Source organism: Pholis gunnellus (assembly GCF_910591455.1).
Source record: "Pholis gunnellus genome assembly, chromosome: 9".
NCBI classification, from domain to species: Eukaryota; Metazoa; Chordata; class Actinopteri; order Perciformes; family Pholidae; genus Pholis; species Pholis gunnellus.
The window spans coordinates 22,237,208-22,258,137 of record NC_136535.1 but is presented as its reverse complement, the minus strand read 5'-3'; the positions used below and the strand labels follow the sequence as shown (position 1 = coordinate 22,258,137).

Below are 20,930 nucleotides of genomic sequence, written 5' to 3'. Positions count from 1 at the left end.
GGGGAAGCTGCAGCGTCACTCAGCACCAGCGAGAGTTGATCTGTTTTTAGCAGCTCCCACCTCCATCATCCTCCCTGTGACATGGATTCCCAGCGCCTCAGCCTAATCCAAGGCAGGTTATGCGTGTAGATATTTAAGGCTTGACAGGGAGGAAAAAGACAGCTTAGAGATTCTAAAACCTCGAAGAAACCCCACTCAGAGCACCAAGGCTGCTTTCTGGGATTTGGTGGTGGGCTGGAGAGAGAATGAAGCAATTTTCCCAGTGAATCAGCAGTAAGCAGCCGCAAGTTCTCCACTGCACTGACTCAGCTCCACATTATGAATAACATCAGGACGGTGGAAGCAACGGGCTGCAGGCGTGTGTGAAGTGAATTTGTAAAGAGCCACAGACAAAACAAGGTGTGTGTGTGTGTGTGTCGGAGAGAGACGGGGAAGCTGAGAGCATCAATATGCAAAGAGGAAGGACGGCAATCTCACGGAACTCCCTCTCTCTTCTACTCCACAGATTTTTATTCCTCACTATTCAACTATTTCCCTGCCGACAGTTCAATTTGGGACACGCACTGTATAAAAAAAAGTCCTCCTTTAACCAGTCTGCTCTGTCCACTGAGGTAAGTGTAATTGGTGAAATCCTCAATCAAGGGATCTTAGCTTTTCTCCTGATACATGAAGATCAGCAAAGAGCCTTTGTTTGTTGATATTTTAACACGCAAATTAGGGAATTCTAGCGTAGTGTGTGTGTGCAAAACATGCCTGTGTGGAACAGACTGATTGGTTGGCCTGTGGTGTTGATGCCAGCAGCTCGCACGAGAGGCGCTCATAGGCTACAACTCCACACACACAACACAGCACTTCTTTGGGTATCCTGAGAAATACATCTGCCATAACATAGTTGTGTCACACACCCAAGTAAAAGCCACTCACGCTATTCTAAGTCATTGTACCCCGAAATAACTTACAAAGGGCCCCCAAAACACTTTTAAATGTGCAACCCAAATGTATACTACGTACTGTGTACTTCTACTTCCACTTCAGAGGAAAACAGTATAGTATGTCAGAAAAAAGTCATAGTATAGCAATTCTAAAAGTCATAGTAGAAAGTGTCGAAAGTCATACAAAAGTTGTAGAATAGTATGTTGAAAAAAAGTCATCAAGTAATTGTATTTAAAAAGTATTTTTTTTTTAAAGTCATAGTATAGTATGTAAAAAGAGTAATTGTAAAGAATGATAAAAAAGTCACAAAAAAGTCAGAGTATAGTAAGTCCCCCAAAAGTAATATTATAGTATTTAATTTAAATTCACAGTATAGTATGTCATAAGAATATAAATGAAAAAGTCATACTATAGTACATCATAAAAAGTCTAATAGTATAGTATGTCATTGAAGGAAAAAAACATAGTTTAGCAAGACAACAAAGTCATAGTGTTATAATATAATTAAAATTCATAATACAGTATCTCATAAAAATAGTATACAAAAATCAGAAAAAAATAGTATGTTAAAAAGTCATAGTATAAAAATCATAAAAGATATAGTATAGTATCTCATATAAATATGCCACCTAACCGTTGAGCTTCTGCTAACCACACAGAAGGCTGATGGCTGCAGCTACAGTCAGGAGAAGGTTAACCTTTGAGCGACGCTTTCTCTCAATCTCACTAATAGTTCCGTCTCTTACTTGAGCAATAATCTCCCACTGTGGTTTCACAGAAGGCGACAGCAGGGGCCCCGGTGGCCTACATCCCAGAATTTAATTACCCACATGAAACGGTGGGTAAAATGTCAGCCTGAAATAAGCTGCGCCGAGCGCCGATGGAGATCTCCCCCCCCGCCCCCCGAGGAGGCAGGACTGACTTGTTCACAGAAACAGAGACTCGCAGTTAGAAATGTATGCCCAACAATAAGGTTACGAGCTTCATTTTGACCCATTTAAAGTGGTCAGTTTGACCACAGTGGAGGGCTGGTTATCTGGTTTTACTTTTAAGACGTAAACTGCTGTATGGAAGCCCATTCCCACCAGCAAAAATAAATACAAAATCCACCAAAAAAAATAAAATAAAATATCCACCCAAAAAATAAATAATATATATATCCACCCAGAAAAAGAAAAAAAAGATGATTTTTTTGTGGCTGGAAAAAAGTAAAAAAAAAAAAGATGGTTTTTTTTTGCTAGCAAAAGAGATTAGAAGTGCGCATGCGCTTCAGTGATTATCTCCTCACAGGTCCCTTCATCCCCTCGCCAGTCTTTCCATGACAACGACATGCAATTCTACATATTAATACTTATGATATATAACATCTAACATTCACAAAGGTCACCAGTAATAGTTACCTTGTGTAGAATTGCATGTCGTATTTTTCCGGCAAAATAAATAAATAAATAAATATAATCTTTTTATTTTTTTTTTAAACTTTTTTTCCGGAACAAATACGACATGCAAAAAAAAAAAAAATATATATTTTTCTTTTTTTTCTGGGTGGATATATATATAATTTTTTTGGGGTGGATTTTATTAAATTTTTTTCGGGTGGATTTTTTATTTTATTTTGCTGGCAGGAATGGGCTTCCATAGTAACAACCCACGTTCTTCACACATTACATTATCTCACTCCTCCTCTGGTGCTGCAAGACAGGTTAAACACTGCAGTTCTCTGCTTGGCCGGCAGGTGGCAGTAACGTTGCCAATACTTTTAGTAAATTCAACATCTGTAGCTCATAATCACCTTCATTTTTTCCCTCTTCTTCAAATATATGTTTGTTTCCGATGAAGCACATCTTAACACAAAACAAATGCACACACCATCACAGCAGTCAAAACAAACTCACCATATTTATTTAATGCTAAAGCATTGAATTAAAAAAAACAAACAAGGTATCAGCTTTGTCCTGGTTCAATTAAACTCTGAATAAAGACATGTCTGTGCACTTTGAAAACAAACAACAACAAAAAAAAAACAACACGCTACAAAGACAAGTCGACCGAGATCAGTGCAAAAAGAATCCTCCCCGGAGTAAGAAACATTTCAAATAAAATGAAACAATTGAAACAGTAAAGTGCATGTTTGGAGAAAAAGCCCTCTCATAGTTGTAGAAACAGGCAGTGAGGGTCAAACACTGAAAACAAACGCTTCTTTAAAAAAAAAAAAAAAATGGGAGCGAGACATAATGGAGTGCATAAAGTATGCACGGGTTCAGTCTTCATTTGCACATTCATAGTTCATTAACTGTACATACAAACCTGAACTCCAGTTGAAACAACACATCCAGTGGTTTACATGCAAACATATGTTTTGTTAATTCAGTTCTCACACACTAAACGTACATCGGAGGTTACACGAGGTCTCCAGTTTACCTGCTACACATTCGTACACATCATGCGGCCTCTCTCACACACACATCTGCACGGCTCCAGTCGCGTCCTGCTCCAGTCCGTTGCGCTGAGGTTTACATGGTGTTGTATAGCACAGTGACGGCTCGCTGCTTTTTCTCAGCGGAGCCTTTGCGAGATCGTCTCGACGAGTGTCCCCTCGCCTGCTGACGCGCCGGCACCGCCGCGCCGCTCCCGTCCGGCTCCTCCCTCTCACCCGTGTCGTCTTTTGGACAGCAGTGAGGGGCAGAGGAGGAGGAGGAGGAGAAGCAGAGGGAGGGCGACGAGGATGACTCACCGCCGTGGGACAGACCTGTCTTTTCAACGGGAGCGCTGCGAGCCAACACTTTCTGCTTCTTCCAGGTGTCGTCGGGGTGAGATGTGGACACGGAGAAAGAGTCCTGGGAATGTGACGACGTCGCCCTGGTGTGTGTCCTCAGGTCCAAGTCGCTGAGGTCGTTGGCCGACAGCTCCAGACAGTCCAGTTTAGCCAAGGAGGCCGACCTCTTCATTAAAGAGGGGGGGGTGAGGCCCGCCTGGCGGATACGAGCCTCGAGCTCCATGGCTCTGTGCCACATTATCGGCTCCAGGAAACTCTTCCCCTCTTGTCTCTCTCGCCGCCGCTGGCCTACTTCCATGTCTGGAGGGGTCCGTTCAGAACTCGACCCTTTTTTACAAGGTTCTGGCTCCGTGTCCATAACGTCTCTCGGCCCCTGAGGCCGCCCCGGTTCCTGGTCTTGGCTGTCCGTCATCTCCAGGCTGACGCCCTCGTGGAGGAAAGCCTGCAGCTCCCTCAGCGTCTGCTGAATCCTCTCCAGCTCCTGGCTGCCACGGGCCAGCCTGCTCTCGGCGTCGCAGCTGGGGCCACAGCCCCCTCGCAGCACGCACTCAGGACCGGATTCCGGCCTCTCGTCCGTGTCCGACTCCTGCGCTGTCGCCCCATCCAGAGTCATTTGGTGTGAACTGGCCTGGGTCTGAAGTTGCTGGCTTTGGCTGTGGAGCTGGCTTTGTCTTTGGGCTGAGGTATCTAGAGATGATTCTTCTAACTGACTAGCAGAGGCCAGCGATGAGTTCGACATGTGGCTGTCTATGGAAGTGGGCACAATGGCAGGTGTAGCACCAGAGACTCGGCTGATATCCGAGTCGGGGAGGTCGTCCGTGCCTGAGGAGTTGAGCTCCGTTCGTGACCCCGTGTGCTCTTCTTCGTCTTTGGACTTGGCAGACAAAGCAGCGACCTCTCCCTGAGTGATCCTTCGTTCTGTGGAGTCCTGAGGCGAGCTAACGGGAGGATGTTCAGCGCTCAGGGGACACAGGGACAGTCTGACCGGAGGTTGTTCGGCGCTGGGGGAATGCAGCGGAGATCGCTGCGACGCGGCCATCTCCATTTCCTGCTTCAGCTTCTGCTCCAGCTGCTCGGTGGCTCGCCGCACCGAGCCCGCCGGCCAGTCGCACGGCAGCATGGAGGGAGACTGCGGGTGGGAGGGCGGAGTCAGAGAGCCGTGCGTGACCTCGGCCGCCTCCGCCTCCGTCTGATGGTCCGATCGGATGAGCTGAGGGCTGTGGGAGGGCGGAGGGAGGGACGCAGAGGAGGGGGCAGGAAGGCAGGAGGCAGGGTGGCATATGGCTTCAATCTCTGTGACAATATGGCGGACTGACACTCCGTTGTCGTGGGGAGTTCGGTCAGGGCTGGCTTTGTCAACGCTGTCGTCAGACTGTGGAGACGCCTGAGAGACAAAAACAAGAGCAGTCAAGTGAGACGTGTGCATAAAATATGAGTTATCGTCTTGTTATACATAAAACACCAACGATTGGACGTCGCAATAGAAAGGAGGAGACAAACGAGTGACACGTGTTCCTATATTATCTGGACTATTCTGTCACCTTCCAGAAGGTGTCACTGTGATTCATAAAGACTGAGTGTGGAATCTGTGCTATTGGCTCAGTTCATTCGCTACCATTCACACCCAATCAAGCGTTACGATGATGAGAGCAGGGCTGTGCAGCGGGGCGGGAGTGTCTCGCTGCTAGTATGCCCGGTCCTACGAGTCTGTCTGCATCAACAGATTCAATTTCAACAAGTAATCCGGATGCGAGGCCTTTCAAAAATGGTGGAGTTTAATCTCGTGCATGAAGCTAAAATTGAGTGACTACACGTGACACATCATGTCACACATCGGGTTTTGGTCACGCATGCTGCTCATCTCTCCGCGGGCGTCTTACGGTCGGATCGCCAGTTACGAGATTGGCCGCCGCAGCGTGCCGTCGGGTTGTTGTTGTCCAAAAGTTGATTCTGATTCAGCCTTTCTCCGTAGTGGCCCACTGCGGTTTATTTTTTCCGGCATCCCCTGCGGTCCCCAACGCTGCAGCCTAAACGCGCTACCCATTGACCCAGCCTTATAAACTCATTCTAGTGCAGTCAGATTCCAGTTTTACTTCCAGTACAAGACCCGCTGTGCAGAAATCTGCTGTGTCATCACAGACTGGTGTGTTGGTAGAACTGTATCTCTAAAAGGCAACAGTAAAGTTTGGCTGAAATAACACCACAGTGAAGATAAAACCTTTCCCTCGTATGTAGCTCTTTTTGCATGGCTGTGGGCCTCTTGAATTAAACTTGCAGTCCAGAATACGAATACAAACTGAGATGCTGCTGTGACCGTTGGGCAGACTGGGGTAACTTTTGCATTGCAAATGTAACACACAGACAGGAAGCATGTTGTACTAGCAAAGACAAAATGTTAACAGAGGGATAAAGCTGAATGACAGCGTACCTGACTACTCCCATAGCCTTGCTCCTCTTCCTCCTTAACCTCAGTTTCTTCGTTCTCCTCAAACGACAGAGGTGTCCTCTGCTGCGCCTGCTCAGAAAGCGTCCGGGATCGGCCATCTTGGGCCAGGCCCAGAAACTTCTCCCTGGCGCTGAAGAAGTCGATGCTGTCCGCGCTGTGGTTGGACGACCCGTCGGCCTCGCCGCGCCCGCCGCCTATCTGCAACTCGCTGGGGTTGTTGTTGTCGTCACTGGCAGCAAGCGGAAGAACCAGGGGGAGGGGAGGGGCGTTCGCAGGGCTGAGGGGGCTCTGCTTGTCACTTGTAACGTCCGACAATGATTGGTCTATTACGTCTGAGTCAGCGGATCCCAGAGTGAGAGGAGAGGTTTCTTCCGAGCTGCTTCGCTCGGGCAGATTGAGGGACAGTTCCGCCGCCGGTGTGTGTTTGGGCACTGAAATAGACAGATGTGTGGGGGGGCCCCGGTGAGCACGTTGGAGTTCAGGAGTCGGGGGTAAGATGTGGAGTGATGGCGGAGGGTGGGGCAAAGCAAGAGGCACAGTGACGGCCACGCTGGTTGAATTGTCCAGCCTTTCCTCCGGGACGACGGTGGCTGCCCGGGGTCTGGGGAGGGGGAGCAGGAGGGGGTCTCCGCAATCGGATCCGACCTCCTCCTCCTCCTCCTCCTCCTCCTCCTCATCCGGTGAGTCACACACACCGTTGGAGTCTGCGTGCGAGTCAGAGCCGTTTGTCTTGGCAGCGTCTCCAGGCTCAGCGACGAGCGCCTGCAGCACGGCCACGCCCAGGAAGTGATGCAAGGAGGGGGAGGAAGTGTTGTTGTTGTGCGAGTCGGAGCGGCCCAGAGAGTGAGACGAGGCCTTGCACACGGACTCTGGGCGATCCGATAGCTCACTGTCAGAGTGCGAGCGCCATAGCTTATTATGCCTTTGTTTGCTGTGGAAGCGAAGAGAAACAATAGTTTGTTAGCGCCACAATGCTCCCTGAGGAACGTGCATATTGCAGAGCCGCTTGTACATGAAAGCACACCTGGCCAGCAGAATTCCCTGATACTCCTCCAGCTGTTTCATGAAGGCCGGGTTTGGTTTGGTGACGGCCCGTCTCTCTTTGACGTAGTCAAAGGCAGTGTCCAGGTCCCAGCCGTACTCCTTCATGGCGTAGGCGATCACCGTGGAGGCGGAGCGACTGACGCCCATTTTACAGTGAACCAGACACTTAGCACCAGCTTTCCTAAAGAGAGACAGACAGAGAGAGGAATGGTGTTGGATTACAAAGACTGAGAACACCAAGTAGAACCTAACAAAGCTGGCGTGCGCTGAAGCCTACTTGGCTTTGGTGATGAACTTGAAGGTCTCGTTCCAGTACTCCAGCAGGTTGGTGGCCTCTTCATCGTACACGCGGATGTTGTGGTACTGAAACGTGCCCGGGAAGAAGTTGTCTATCTCCCTGGTCACGTTCAGGATGTAGAGCACTCTACATAAGAGACAAAAAAAGGCGGGTTAATGACCTCTTAGTGTCGATAAAACTGCCATTAATCCATATGCAGCTATTCAGTGTTAGTTATCTGATGATGAAGACTGTGAGGTATCAGTGAAAGCTCCAATATTAAATCCAATGTTTCAACCCTTGCAGCAGTACTTTGATTCAGAAGTAATGAACTCTCTCATTTCAATGAACTTCCATTTGTAAACAGGTTTAATTCATGAAGCGTAGTCTCTCCATTTATTAAAATGATATTAGTGAGTGTGATTTGCAGGGTTGGTTACTGACTGATGTCTTACCCGCTGTTCTGCAGCTCGTCCAGATTAGAGGCATTCCACTCAGAGCCCTGCAGACATCACAAGCACAGTTAATATCATCGTGAATGAAACGCATGACAAACAAGTAAGAATGAGTAGCTATAGCGAAACAAATGAGGGAGATTTTGAGTAAGGTTCCTGTACATTGTTCATTCCAAACATCCACACTTTGTACTCATTAGGTTCTCACCAGATAGACGTGTTCAAAGATTTCGGTGGGGCTGTCCATCTGTCCCAGGATGAGGATCATCTCGTTGTCTATATACTCCTTAAACTCCCTCAGGTTACAAACCATCTGCATCTCCAGCTCTGTTCGGATCTGGTACGACGGGAAAAGAAATTAAAATCGGCACTCTGGTATCTCAACAAGTAAAGCTGCATTTGCAAAAACCAAGACGTATGCCGAACCCAGCTGCTAACGTCACCGCATTCATGCGTGTGCCTCTTACCTCCTTACAGGTGACGTTCTCCAGGTCCTTCTGCATCATGATCTCTCTGAGGCATATCTTGATCAGCCTCTCCGTGCGCTCCCTCTCTGTGGGCCTGTACATGGAGACAAGACGCCTTTATGAAAAAACACATTTTCTCTTAAGCCTAAAAAAAATAAAACCCCACTCCACTTTGACACAATTAACCACCTTCACAGTCACAGCTACGGCACTTTCCTTCTGTTCTTTGGAGTGTTTTTTCACTTTACTCTCAAAGCGATTACTTGTTTCCGCGAGAGAATTGCCACTTTGTCTGATTCCCAGAAACTGGAGAGGGAACAGAAAATCCGAGAGCGTGGCCCATCAGCGATCCACAACAAAGTCCCCTTGTGCCTGTTGTTGTGCCTGGCTCCGTTTCTAACCACTCTGCTGGGGGGACGCATTTAGCTTTTGGACGTCACACTGATGATACCAACAAGTGGCCCAATTACCTCTCTGGCGAGAAGAGTTTGTCTCCTAGACTCTCCGTCTTTCATTGTCTAAATGTCTCTTGTTTTGCCTCTAGCTGGATCCGCACAGTACTAGCAGAGAGCGGCGTGGGTCAGCAGCTACAAAGAGGGTCAGTGTGACGGCCACGAGTGTGTAACCGCAGGCGCATAAAGCATCCATCTGTGATGAAGAATCGGAAACAGTCGGCTTGTTTACCTCAACGCTGAACGTCTTGACCCCGAGAGACTGAGTCCACGGGGGGTAAGAGACACAAATACGGGTTAGTTACGGTCACCCACTGAAACTTTAACCACACAACAAGCCTCGACTTGCCCGCAGACAAGCCTGGAGGAGAGGCAGCTGGGCCAAAAAATAAATAAAAGACACATGTGTGACGACACAAGGAATGACACTAGTGAGTAACCGAAGAATGGAAAATATATGTCACTTCCTCGAACGGCTGATAGAGGAGCGGCCAACGGGAATTCACGGTAATACCCATTACTCAACGAACGCGATAACGGTGCCAAGATTATGCCACTTCCTGCAATCTGAACTTCACATCCAGTGGTTATACAAGGCCATGAGCTGCCATGTCAACAAACACCGGCAGGTCATGCGGCTTTGGCAGCCTCCCTGTGCGGGACAACAAACTGGGACTTCTGTGTGTTTGGATGTGTGTGTTGGAGCTCATAAAGTGCGGGTGGCAAGGTGGCACGTATTTCTGTTTCCAGGCAGGCAGTAAACATGGGTGTTTCTCTTTAGTTAAGTTTTAAGTAGACCCTGATTTCTCTTTCCGTCCCCGCTTCTCTCTCCTGTCTCATCCAGAAGCATTTGTCTTAATCCCCCCCTAAGACCCCCATCCTCTGACTCCTTCACTCTGCCTACCACCTGCCTCTGTCCATCCCTCTGTCGGTCTACCTATTCTTCTGTCTGGTTCACATTTTTCCAACCGTAAATCAAGCCGACCGAAGCCTCAGCTATTTTTGACCCTGGAGGATCTCTGAAGTGTGTGTGTGTGTGTGTGTGTGTGTGTGTGTGTGTGTGTGTGTGTGTGTGTGTGTGTGTGTGTGTGTGTGTGTGTGTGTGTGAATGAGAGACGCTCCAAATACGTCGCGAGGCACATGACTAAGCAGCAGAGAGGGGAATTTCTCTGGTATTAGTAAAGACATAAATCCAGCAGCCGGTGTCTGCGCTTTCTATGTTCCCTTGTGGATCCCTTGACATCTCTGTCTCAAAAGATTCAGTGCGTGTGTTCATCAGCATGTTGTCTATTTGCACATAGTTAAAGTATTTGCTACTCTGACTGCACTTTGTGCATTAGTTTTACTTTGTGTTGCTTCTCGTCACCCCGAGAGGTGACATGGAGCGATGTGACCCCAGCTGACTGATGCCCTGCAGTGTTCTGCTGCAGTAGCAACACCGTCTGCTCCGTGAGAAGAGGTTCGGCAAAGCTGTTGTGATGGAGTACGTTCTATTTCTAATAAAAAGTAGAGGCTACACCGATTACCTTTTAGTTACTTTTCACATCCGGTTGTTTTTTGGGGTCAAATTGATTTCTATAAAACGGATGATTATTATATTATGATTATTATGTTGACTTTTAAAAAATACTTTTTCTTTGTTTCTCATGCAGATTGCTGCGCTAGTTGAACATTCACTCACTCAATAGGAGGTTTGCACAACACATCAAAGGGGGCTCTTGACTGGAGTGCCCCACAGAACAAATAATATTCCAGATATTACATCATCGGTATGAACTGTGGATTTGCGCAATGTGTGTGTGCGTGTGTGTTCACGTGGTCTCTACTCACAGGTCTGTGAAGAGAACGGGTGAGTTGGCACGGTGCGACTCGACGTCCTGCATGGCGTTCCACTCGTTCATGCAGAACTGGTTCGATGAGACCCTGCTCTGGTAGTAGCTGACCCAGGTCAGGAACAGGCTGCCCGGGTAGTGGTTGTGGCAGCGAGCCACGTCGCAGGCTTTGTGGAGCGACTGGAGGGCCGACCTGAGGCACAGTGAGGAGGAGGAGGAAGAGGAGGAGGAGGGTTCACACTTGAGAGGTTGTCTCGAGGCCAAAAAGACTAAAAAAAACTGCTGCAGAGTGAAATTTGAACGGAACATGACGGTGTCCTTCAAATGACTGCTAGAGTAAAATAAGCTAAACCAGGAGAAGGCTATAACAACGGGCTAAGGAAGGGAGGTATTATGAGTAATGCTAAATAAATTGTGTGAGGAATGAATAACAGCAAATGAGAAATATAATAAGGGAGGTGGGTTGAATAATTAGTGAGAGAAACAAGGTGAGAAAAGGGGAAAGATTGCAGCGATGAAGAGACATAATAGAGATATGACTGCAGATAGATGGAGGTATCAGGAGACGTCGGAGGGAGAGGAAGGGAACAAAGGGACGAGGAAATGAAGACCTGTACGGAAATGAAGAGGCAGCACTGGCATGTGAGACAGGGAAAGATAATGAAAAAAAAATAAGGAAGGGGGGAGAGAAGATAAGTAACAGTAACAAAGGAGGTCAAAGTCAAAAGGGGGGAGTACAATGGATACAGTCTTCTTAAGCCTGCAAACTTAACCTTGATGCAACTTCACAGAGCTGTTATTTGCTGGAAACAAGAAACAAGGTTGCTTACCACATGGCCTGGACAGAAACTGGCTTGAAAACATGAACCCTGTTCACCGTCGAAACACTGAAACCACTGCGACGACAGAGAGAGAGAGAGAGGGGGGGGGGAGAGATTAGGAAGGGGATGCCCTTTAATAGTTTATAGCCATCTTACAACACCGACAAATCTTCCTACAATAAAAAATGACTAAATAACAGTCATCAGAGTAGAGCAGAGTCAGCCGCCCCAGGGAGCAGTAAGAGGAAGCGGGTAGGTGTGGCGTCTTACCCGTCTCCATCCAAGTGGATCAGAGTGTCACTCCAGAGAGGTAGAACCAGACCCACTGTACAGCTGCAGGGAGGAAGATCAAGACGTTAACACAACCAAACAAGAAAACACACGAGTCCGACATGATACAGGGACGCGTGCTAGGACCGTAAGCGCTGCTGTGCCACTGACCTATCACAGGAGACGAAGTCCATGCCGAGCACGATGCTCTCCTCCGTGTCCTGTCTGCCGTTGGTGGAGACCACCACCATGTAGCGGGTTACCTGAGGGTAGGCGCTCTCCAGACGCACAGCCTGCGGGGGTGAAGACAGAGAGGAGATTGCAAGACATTGCTGGAATACCTCTATTTCAAAGATGTTACAGGGACTTAAATAAACAAAACGTAATAGTACTGTATGTGCTGTATGTCTTTATGTAAGAGTATGTTTGTTATCAGATGTCAGTAAAAGACTTTCAATGTCCAATTTTCAGAACCAGTTTCAGGTCTTTATGTTTACCAACAAAGAACTGAAACCAGCCTCTCCGTCTGGAGTATAATCTCCCTGATCACAATGCCCCCCCCCCCCCCCCCCCCCCCTGCTCCTCTGTGTGTGTGTGTGTGTGTGTGTGTGTGTGTGTGTGTGTGTGTGTGTGTGTGTGTGTGTGTGTGTGTGTGTGTGTGTGTGTGTGTGTGTGTGTGTGTGTGTGTGTGTGTTACTGACCAGTCGGATGGTGTCCTCCGGTCGCAGCACAGTGAACATGGTCTGAAGATGTTTCTGGAGGTCACCTGGACAGAAAGGATTTCAACATCCTCATTTAGCTTCAGCTCCTTTTGGACAACACTTCTTGGCATTTCGCAGGTTAACATAACACCGAAGATAACGTATCATTTATCCCTGTGGCAAGTTTCCAGAGTCTCTTTCACTACAGCCTACATTCAACCTGATCTCCACATCTGAGGGGGGAAAAAAAAGCCTGATATTTCAGAAATGGAGCTTTTGATGCTTTTTAAAAGTCATCAGCCCATTTCACATCACAGAAGCTCCGACAACAAAGGCCGTCTTCATCCACAGACAGCAGCACATTCTACTTTTCTTGTTTTCCAAAAATGTTTAAACTTTGTTTTCGTCGTCCTACAGTGTGAAGATATGTAGCGTGGGTTCTTTGACGGTATTTATTCCTCAAACCCTCTGACCGTGGTGGTGAGAGTGCGCGCACCAGTGAACCGACTTGTTGCGAAACAGCGTCGGTGAAGTTAACACCAGCTGTTACCGATGATGCTGCGAAGGAATGTCCATTTGAACACGCTGTGCTATTTAACCTCGCGTTCATTTGTTGAGGCGGAGAGAAGCTGCGGCCGTCATCGGCGCGTGCGAGTCTTTACCTGTGTGCTTGTTCCTGCTTTGGCTGATGCGAGGTGCGGCGTTAGGCGTGGGGCTGTTTCCCCTGGGAAGGAACAGGGCCGCGCCTTTCACGGTGAGGAAACTCTCACTGATACTGGGGAGGGAAGAGAAAAGAACAAACACATGAATAGAAGCCTCAAACACAGGGGGGCTCCTTCCAAGTTGTCCAATCACACTTTTGTAATATGCTTCACATAATAAGCAAAAGATGGGAACAGGGGACAGACGAGCACCGTCGCTCAGCTGGCCTCTGGTCCACGGGCTCAGCCAGTTGCAAGTTAAACAAGACCCAAGCCCCAGTTTGAACTCGGAACACAATGTTCTCCTCCACACAGCTGGATTACACACACAGACTTACTCACACTTGCAGCTGCCAGTAAGGGAGGGATTGTGAGGAGACCGGGGGTCTGAGAGGGAAGACAGCGCGCGACCTCTCCTCCACAGTGTTTGAGCGGAGATAAGAGCTGGCCAGCACACAAGCGCTCCACACAGGACAGGATGTATGCAATCATGTCTTGTCAGTGAGTGAGTTAAAAATGTCACGTGACTGCATTCATGATCATTACGGAGCAGGGACACCAGCCTCTGTCGACTCCATCCCCGCCTCCCAAGTGAACGTGACGAGCGCGTAAGGTTAGAGGGACCGCTTTTCATGAAACGATCCACTTAGCTGTTACAAAAAACAATTTTAAAAAGAAAAAAGAGGAGGAGGAGGAGGAGGAGACAACGAGAAACTCTGACTCAGACGCCACTGATGACGAAGGGGAGACCGACTGAGACGGTGTCATTGATTAATACCAGAGGTGGAAGAAGTACCAAGATATTTTACTTGAGTAAAAGTACTAACACCATGAATTAAAAAAAACATATATTTTCAAGAAACTGGAGCCTACCTAAAGTTTGAAACAGAAAGGACTCCCTATGCAGTCAAATGAGCTCTTTAGTTGTTACATTATTATATATTTAAAGATTGGTTTCTTATTATTGACGCAGTAACATGTAAGATGCATTTTAATGTTGGAGCTGGCTGCACTCGAGTTCATTTTTATTTACCGTCAAAACTGTACTTGAGTGCAGGAGTACTTCAGTAAATGTACTTCGTTACCTTCCACCGCTGGTTGATACCATGCGTTAAATAAAAGGGTGCCACCAACTGCAGAAGGTTGGTGGCACCATGATGGAAAGGTGAGTCTGGATCCATCAAAGCAGGTCGCATCAAACGGGGCTCCGTTCCTCTCGGGAACCCTTCATCTTATTACCCGTGACTGAGGTCACTGCACGGAGGACTCCTCGTAATAAACTGAGGTCAGTGTTTCAACTGGACACCAAACATTGAGTGCGTTTGTTTTGTGCGAGCACCTGCTTGCATTCGTGAATAACTAGGCCGTTCTTTAAGTGTCACAGTGGCACACTAGACACCGATAGAACAGGTCGGAAGACCCACTTCTTCATGTCAAATGACAGCCATGGGACCAGTAAACCATAACCATAAGGATGCTGAGCAAGAGCTCTGCCACTTAGAGAGAGAGAGCACTTAGGGCAATGGTGCTCCTGCAGTTATACGGTGGATGCAGAGAGCACATAAAAAGGCAATAATGCTGAATAAAACTGCATGTGAAATGGTTATTCACACAGCGGGCGTAGTGGCTCTGCTGGTTTTGCCAAAATTGAGTCCAGTTGGCAGGAACTTAGCCCATCTAGGAACAGCAACATGTGCAGCCACAAGCAGGTCAACCAGCCAAAACGTGGGCCTTAAATTGAAACATAGCTCTAGAAAAAAGGAACATTTTGGTTACTTTACAGCATTTCTATGAGTATTTTAAATGATCTGCCGGCTTGAATATGCCCAGCTGGTTCCACATTCAATATTCTACAGAGAATCTTTGACGGAAGGAGTTTTTTTTAAGAGGTCATGTTACGTGCCGTGTTGTGTGTTCTCTCTGCTTTCTCCCCCTTTCTCCCCCCCAGTGTCTATGCAGGTGCCTCCCTTTTCCAAGCCCAGCAGCTGCAGTGTGTGAATGTACTCGGCTGATTAGGACCTGGTGGTTAAGAGGCCGGTAGAGGAAGACAGACAGACAGAAGACAGACAGCCCCAGTGGGCCGAGTGGCGAGTTCAAGCTGTGTGTGTGTGTGTGTGTTGGATGTGCCGGGGTTGGTAGTGCAACAAATTACAAGTGTTGTACTCTGTGGTCTTTCTTTTGTTACTTTTGATAATCAGTACTGCTTTCCTTTTAGAAAGTAGTTTGTATTGTGAGCTTCTCATTTAACTCTTAATAAAGTCCTTATTTAGTTTACTCATCCGTTGCCCGTGACTCTGTGTCTCTGGGTTTATTTATACTCGTCCTCCCCTCATCCCCTCATCCCCTGGGCCTTAATGAGGGAACGTAACGGGTCAAATGCTGTCAATGTCAAGTTTGAGCTAACCGTTGTTTGTCGTCCGTAACAACACGGAACAAATACTGTCGTATTCGTAGAGGAAACACTGATCCGGGGAGTTGGGCGACCTGTGCTGCTAAACTTTAACGTGAGCGTTTTGACAACTACATACACACACACACACACACACACACTGAAGATCTTCTGGATCAATCCAAGGGACGCACTGACGTCAGAGACAGAAACATATTTAGAAATTGCGTAAAAAGATTGGTTGATGTGCTTATTTTGAGAGCTAACCGCTGTGCAGGATAATCCATCTCGCCCCTCTGCAGCAGGCTGCAAGTCTACACTCAATGAAGCCAACTTGTACAGTTCATCAGGTTCTGCGGTTCTTCAGTTTCACACTGTCTGCCGTCTGCTATTTAGCCTCCCTGTCGTGCCCCTTTTCTCTGTAACTCCATCTCTGCCTCCTACTGTCCTTCCTGAGATTTGCTGAGCCAGTGGATGTACAGGATCAGGAGACACAACGGAGCTAGAGGGGGGGAAAAAAAACTAAACCGCAGCTTTGTGCTGAGCTAATTTCCCACAATCCACTCACCCTTGACCCAGCTGTTTCCTCTCCTCTCTGTCACTTCCTCTTTCCTGCATTTCTCACAACGTCGTCCTACGTTTCATGTCCGTCATTCTCAATTCCTGCTGTTTTACGTCCCACTGTGCTCACACGCAGACTCGTGTACTGTACTTGGCAGCGGCCATGTGTAGCAGTGCTGCTGCACAATGTCATCCGTAACACAACACTTGCACTCTCCCTGAAAACCACGGGTGGAAGGCGACTGCACAGGCATGCACGCTAACACACGCTCTTACACCTGCACACAGACACGCCGACGACGTGGAATCTAAGCCTGATGGTTGGAAAGACTTTCAACTACAGTCTCTAAAAATACTTTAAAAAGTCTCATCTATTGATAGACTGCATTCAGAAGACTTACTGTACATAAAAGCCTTTCTATGACACGACTGACGCCTGCAGAGGTGCAACACTGAAGCCTGCGTGTGCTCTGTTATAGGGACTGCTCTTAGGCTACTTGTACAGAAACACGTAAAACAGGTTAAGCTAAGCAGAGACAAAACGCACACACACACACACACACACACACACACACACACACACACACACACAGACCACCACACACTGATTCCACACTAGAGCTGCAGCGAGTGGCTGATTATTTTATTGATGACTGACAGAAAATACACCAGTATTCACCGTTTTGATAATCAATTGTTAAAAGTAGTTTTAAAAGCAAAAATGCCTCACATTACGTTTTGATGGTTTCTTTGCCATAGATTGTAAACTGTATATTTAGGATTATCAACTGTTGGTTGCATAAAAGAAGGAATCTGAACGCGTCTCATTGGGCTGTGGGAAATGATATAAAACGATTTTCTGTATTTTCAGAGACTGATAACAACACTAGTCAGTCTGTTGGCATGTAGCCAGATGAAGTACAATATTTGCATGTTGAGCTCATTGTTACGCTCCAACAACAAAAGGACAACTGCAACGGTGCCAATTTCAATCAGACTCATTTAAGGGCCAAAAACACACACAGAAGGATAAAGCTAGTGGAGGAATGTAAAGAAAAAGGGCAACGAGTTCAACTCAATGTGACTTCACAGAGTATATAAATGAGGAGAAGTCCTAGTCAGAGCGTGTAGAGAGCGGAGTGGCTCATCTCTTGGCCTTCGGCCATCCCGGGGCTTTGGGCAGAAGTGAAGCAGTAGGTACTTGCTAGGGCAACAGTCACAGACACAATCATCACTATGTAAGGACCACATAGTGGGCAGATAAGTGGGAGACCCCCCCTCCTGCCTGTGCCCTTATTAGTCACTCTCAGGAGGAGAGAGGGATAAATATAGGGCCTGGTTCTATGGAGGGCAAGCCCCGCTAAGGCCTCATGAGTTTACACCAGAGACGGATACAGCCCATGGGAAAGACAGGGAGTTAGCTGGTGTGTGTGTGTGTGAGACATGTCTGCATGTCCACAGGTGCACGTTAGGCCCTGCTGTTTGGAAGTTCGGCAACGGAAAATGTGTCACAAGCAGAAGATGGTGACAGATGGGATGAGAAGGGGGGGAAAGGTCCAGTTCATGGGGTGTCATGAAAGTCTCCAACGTTACAGTCCAGTTACGGCAATTTTGCCCTCGAAATAAGATTATTGGGCAAAGCATTAAGACAGGCGGCAGCCGGAGCGGAAGAGGGTCAGGACTGATAAGGAGAAAGGAATACCGGGTCATACTAAACATAGACTTTCATCGGCTAGCACAGACGACCGTCAGCCCGTTGTCCTCTGGGTGTGTGCGAGTGACACCCACATGTTTGGCGCCACTACTGCTACGCTTTCTTTAATAATCCAGTGTGCAGGCCGTGGTCCAAGAGCCGGCCACCTTAGTGGACTAAACATAACCCGCCGCCGCCGTGCCGTGCTATTCTGAGAAGGACTCAGATTACATTTACAGTTAAAACAAACTACAGGCAGTAAAGAAGCTCGGTGAAATAAAACTGAATGCTGGTCGAACGAGGACATCTGTAGCTCGGTCGGTTGGCTCAATAAGTGCTTCCATTCCCACTTTAACAGCTCGTGGTAATAAAAAGTGTAATTGTGCTTTTTGTCAACCTGTGGAGCATCCGTTAACAAACAGACACTATCAGGTAGCTACACGGCTGATCCGATCTCGAGCCGGTTTCCTGAAGCTAAGTATACAAACTTAACTTTATTTGATTGTAGTGACCCTATATCCAGCTGCTGAGAGTTCCTCACACAAACACCTTTCGATCTCTTCCGCTTCCTTTTGGAAAACACGCAACACAAACGCAGCGGAAGAGAGGGGTTTACTGGCACTTCTAAGATTGCTGGGAAAACAATGAGGGTGTTAGATGCCGTTTAGCCACAGGTAACACTTAACTCCACGGAGCGCCTCGAGGCTTGTAATTACCCATTCAAACCCTCCCGGTTAAAACATTCTGCCGCGTACAGGCGTCCACACTACGAACAAACAGGCATTATGTGCACACACAGTAAACATGCCGACACACTGTAGGTGCTACGGATGAAAGGATGCCAAAATCCCCCCCCACCCCCACCCCCCACTGTGATGAAGGCCATCCTGAGCAATACGAAGGAGTGGTGATAAAAAAAAACACAATCATGCAACGTGGCCAACCGATCCAGGAAGTCAGAAGATTCCCACATCTGCTGCTATTTACTAGACACACTCGCCTGTATGGGTCTTGCAGTAACGTCTTCCCATAAACCTTCTTTATGCAAACTCACTTTACTTCCTTAAAGACAGGGTGCCGCCCTAATAAAGACTAAATGTTCACTTTGCTCAATAGCCTCACTGCACAATCATGTGTAATAAGACTGCTGGGAAACGATGCAAGCGAGAGGCAGGCGGACCTCGACTCTCCTGAAAACCGCCACAGAAGAACAGTTCTCATGCAGCGCACAACCAATTACTGCCTGCACGGAGATGTTACGCAACAACATCAGAAACACTGGACCGAGACAGATTCAATTGGGTAATGTTGATTTCATCCCAGTTGCAGTAATTTTCGACATTGATTTTCCCCCAAATTTGTTCAGCCGGCTCCACATGAAGAGACCAGCCTTTGATCCGGACTTGAAGGGCAAACTTGTCTTCGCCGCACGAACCAGTGAAATGAATCCTTTTTTTAAAATCTCACAAGCAGAAAGGAGCCGTTACCTCACTTTGCCTTGATGTCCGCAGACACCGAAGATCACAGATGAGATCAGCGTAGGATTGATTAGCGTTAACTCCCTCACAACTGCTGCATTAGTATCAATGACCCCAGAATCGTACACGATAGTGAGTCCAGTCTTTCTGGTCAGTGGCAAGTTTATAGTTATACAGCACATTTTATACAGAAATATATAAATTCTAAACATTGTTGTCTTTTTCCATCTTACTCAGGCTTTTTCTGAATGTTTACTTAAATCGTAATAACAACTTCATAACACCAAGCACTCACAGGTACAACACCACAAAAGAGTCCAGCCTTGGACAAACACAAAGGGAGGGACACAAACTCCTGATATGACGTTCAGCAGCGACGTGGTTTCCCTGTGTTACCAGTGACTGGACCTGTGGAACAGGTCGGATGATTCACACGCGGAGACATTATGTCTCAGTAAGGTCAAAAAGGCAGCGGCGAGATGAGTAAGAACCTTCTACGTCACCAGGAAACGCGTGCAACACAGATGTTGCAAAACTTTTATGCAAGCTCTGCTTACTCACAGTGTTACAATGTTAAAACTCGGAAACATTGTTACTACCATGTCGAAACACAGACCGAATGAGGAAACATTTAGTCCACATTTACATGTATTGCAGAATATCAACAATACAACTAGTCAAACAGACAGTAACCTCACAGTTTCTCTATTTTAGAGGTGAAGTTGTGCTCCTATGGAATCAGGTGCTGTCTGGTGACACTGTTCCTTCATGTGTCCATGTCTATTAACGTATAAAACCTTCCCAAACTACATTCTCTACTGTCCAAAACGTGGCACTTTGTTGTTGTTTTTTTTTTAACTCACAGCTGGTTGATCTGATTTTTGGACACCACCGCGTCGTCGCTGAAGTAGGGCACCATCTTGGCCCCGCAGCAGGAGCAGAAGCTGACCGCCGACGAGCCGTCGGATCCGGACACCGCGCCGAGCGTCATGCCGGCGACGGGGCGCGGGACGGCTGTCAGGTGTTTTCTTGGTCCGAGAGAGAGAGAGAGGGAGAGAGGAAAAACTTTCACTCTGTTCCCACAGTCACGTGCTCGGTCATGTCGGAACGTCTCTCAACTTCCTCCGGTGTCGATGGTCGTGATATAGTGGAAAATGACAGATTTATTCCGCGTAAGTAAGGCGCGTGTTTCCAAAACGCGCAATAAATGACGCGTGATCCTGCTCACGACGAGATTTGCAAATAATGAACAAGTGTCCGTACCGTTTTCTAAACATTCATTATTTATTCAGCAACACCCTCCACCACGTACAGTACAGACACATATGAGTTGGGTCAAACTCTCGCTGTAGAAGTCAGAGGAGGGAGGAGTTGGAGACATGTGGTGGAGGTTTTTTTTTTTTTTTTGGGAAGAGTGGGGAGCCAATGAGGACAGCGGGGATGTAGGACCGCCCACAACCGCCAGCCCCCTCTGCGCCGACACTTGTACAGAAAACGCTGGCAACAGTACAGGTATTTAATCCAGCAGTTTAGTAGACTGTTTGGTTCCTCCTCTCTGGCTGAGGGCTGATCAGAGATCATGTAGTGTTTGTTTAAAAGCTGCATACTCTACATAGTAGCCCATGAAGGATTAT

At 47.4% G+C, this 20,930-nt stretch overlaps 1 protein-coding gene across 1 annotated transcript; it reads right to left on the bottom strand.

Annotated features, from left to right (window-relative positions):
- Nucleotides 1–2,813: 2,813 nt before the first annotated feature.
- ssh2a (slingshot protein phosphatase 2a) lies at nucleotides 2,814–20,598 on the bottom strand. The gene is made up of 14 exons (XM_079165767.1): nucleotides 20,160–20,598; nucleotides 13,137–13,249; nucleotides 12,475–12,539; nucleotides 11,945–12,066; nucleotides 11,774–11,836; nucleotides 11,513–11,578; nucleotides 10,681–10,875; nucleotides 8,399–8,492; nucleotides 8,140–8,268; nucleotides 7,932–7,978; nucleotides 7,477–7,623; nucleotides 7,180–7,380; nucleotides 6,138–7,086; nucleotides 2,814–5,093 (listed from the first exon to the last, which is right to left on the bottom strand). Exons 1-14 carry the CDS (start codon nucleotides 20,285–20,287, stop codon nucleotides 3,447–3,449), a joined length of 3,966 nt encoding a protein of 1,321 aa, XP_079021893.1. The 5' UTR covers nucleotides 20,288–20,598; the 3' UTR covers nucleotides 2,814–3,446.
- Nucleotides 20,599–20,930: the final 332 nt, after the last annotated feature.

Coding starts and splice junctions, on each gene's coding strand:
- ssh2a (XM_079165767.1), bottom strand. CDS start 20,287: ATGACGCTCGGCGCGGTGTCCGGATCCGACGGCTCGTCGGCGGTCAGC. Junction 8,493..10,680: donor CCCGTTCTCTTCACAGACCT/GTGAGTAGAGAC, acceptor CTCCATGTACAG/GCCCACAGAGAGGGAGCGCA. Junction 8,269..8,398: donor AGAACGTCACCTGTAAGGAG/GTAAGAGGCACA, acceptor CCGTCGTACCAG/ATCCGAACAGAGCTGGAGAT.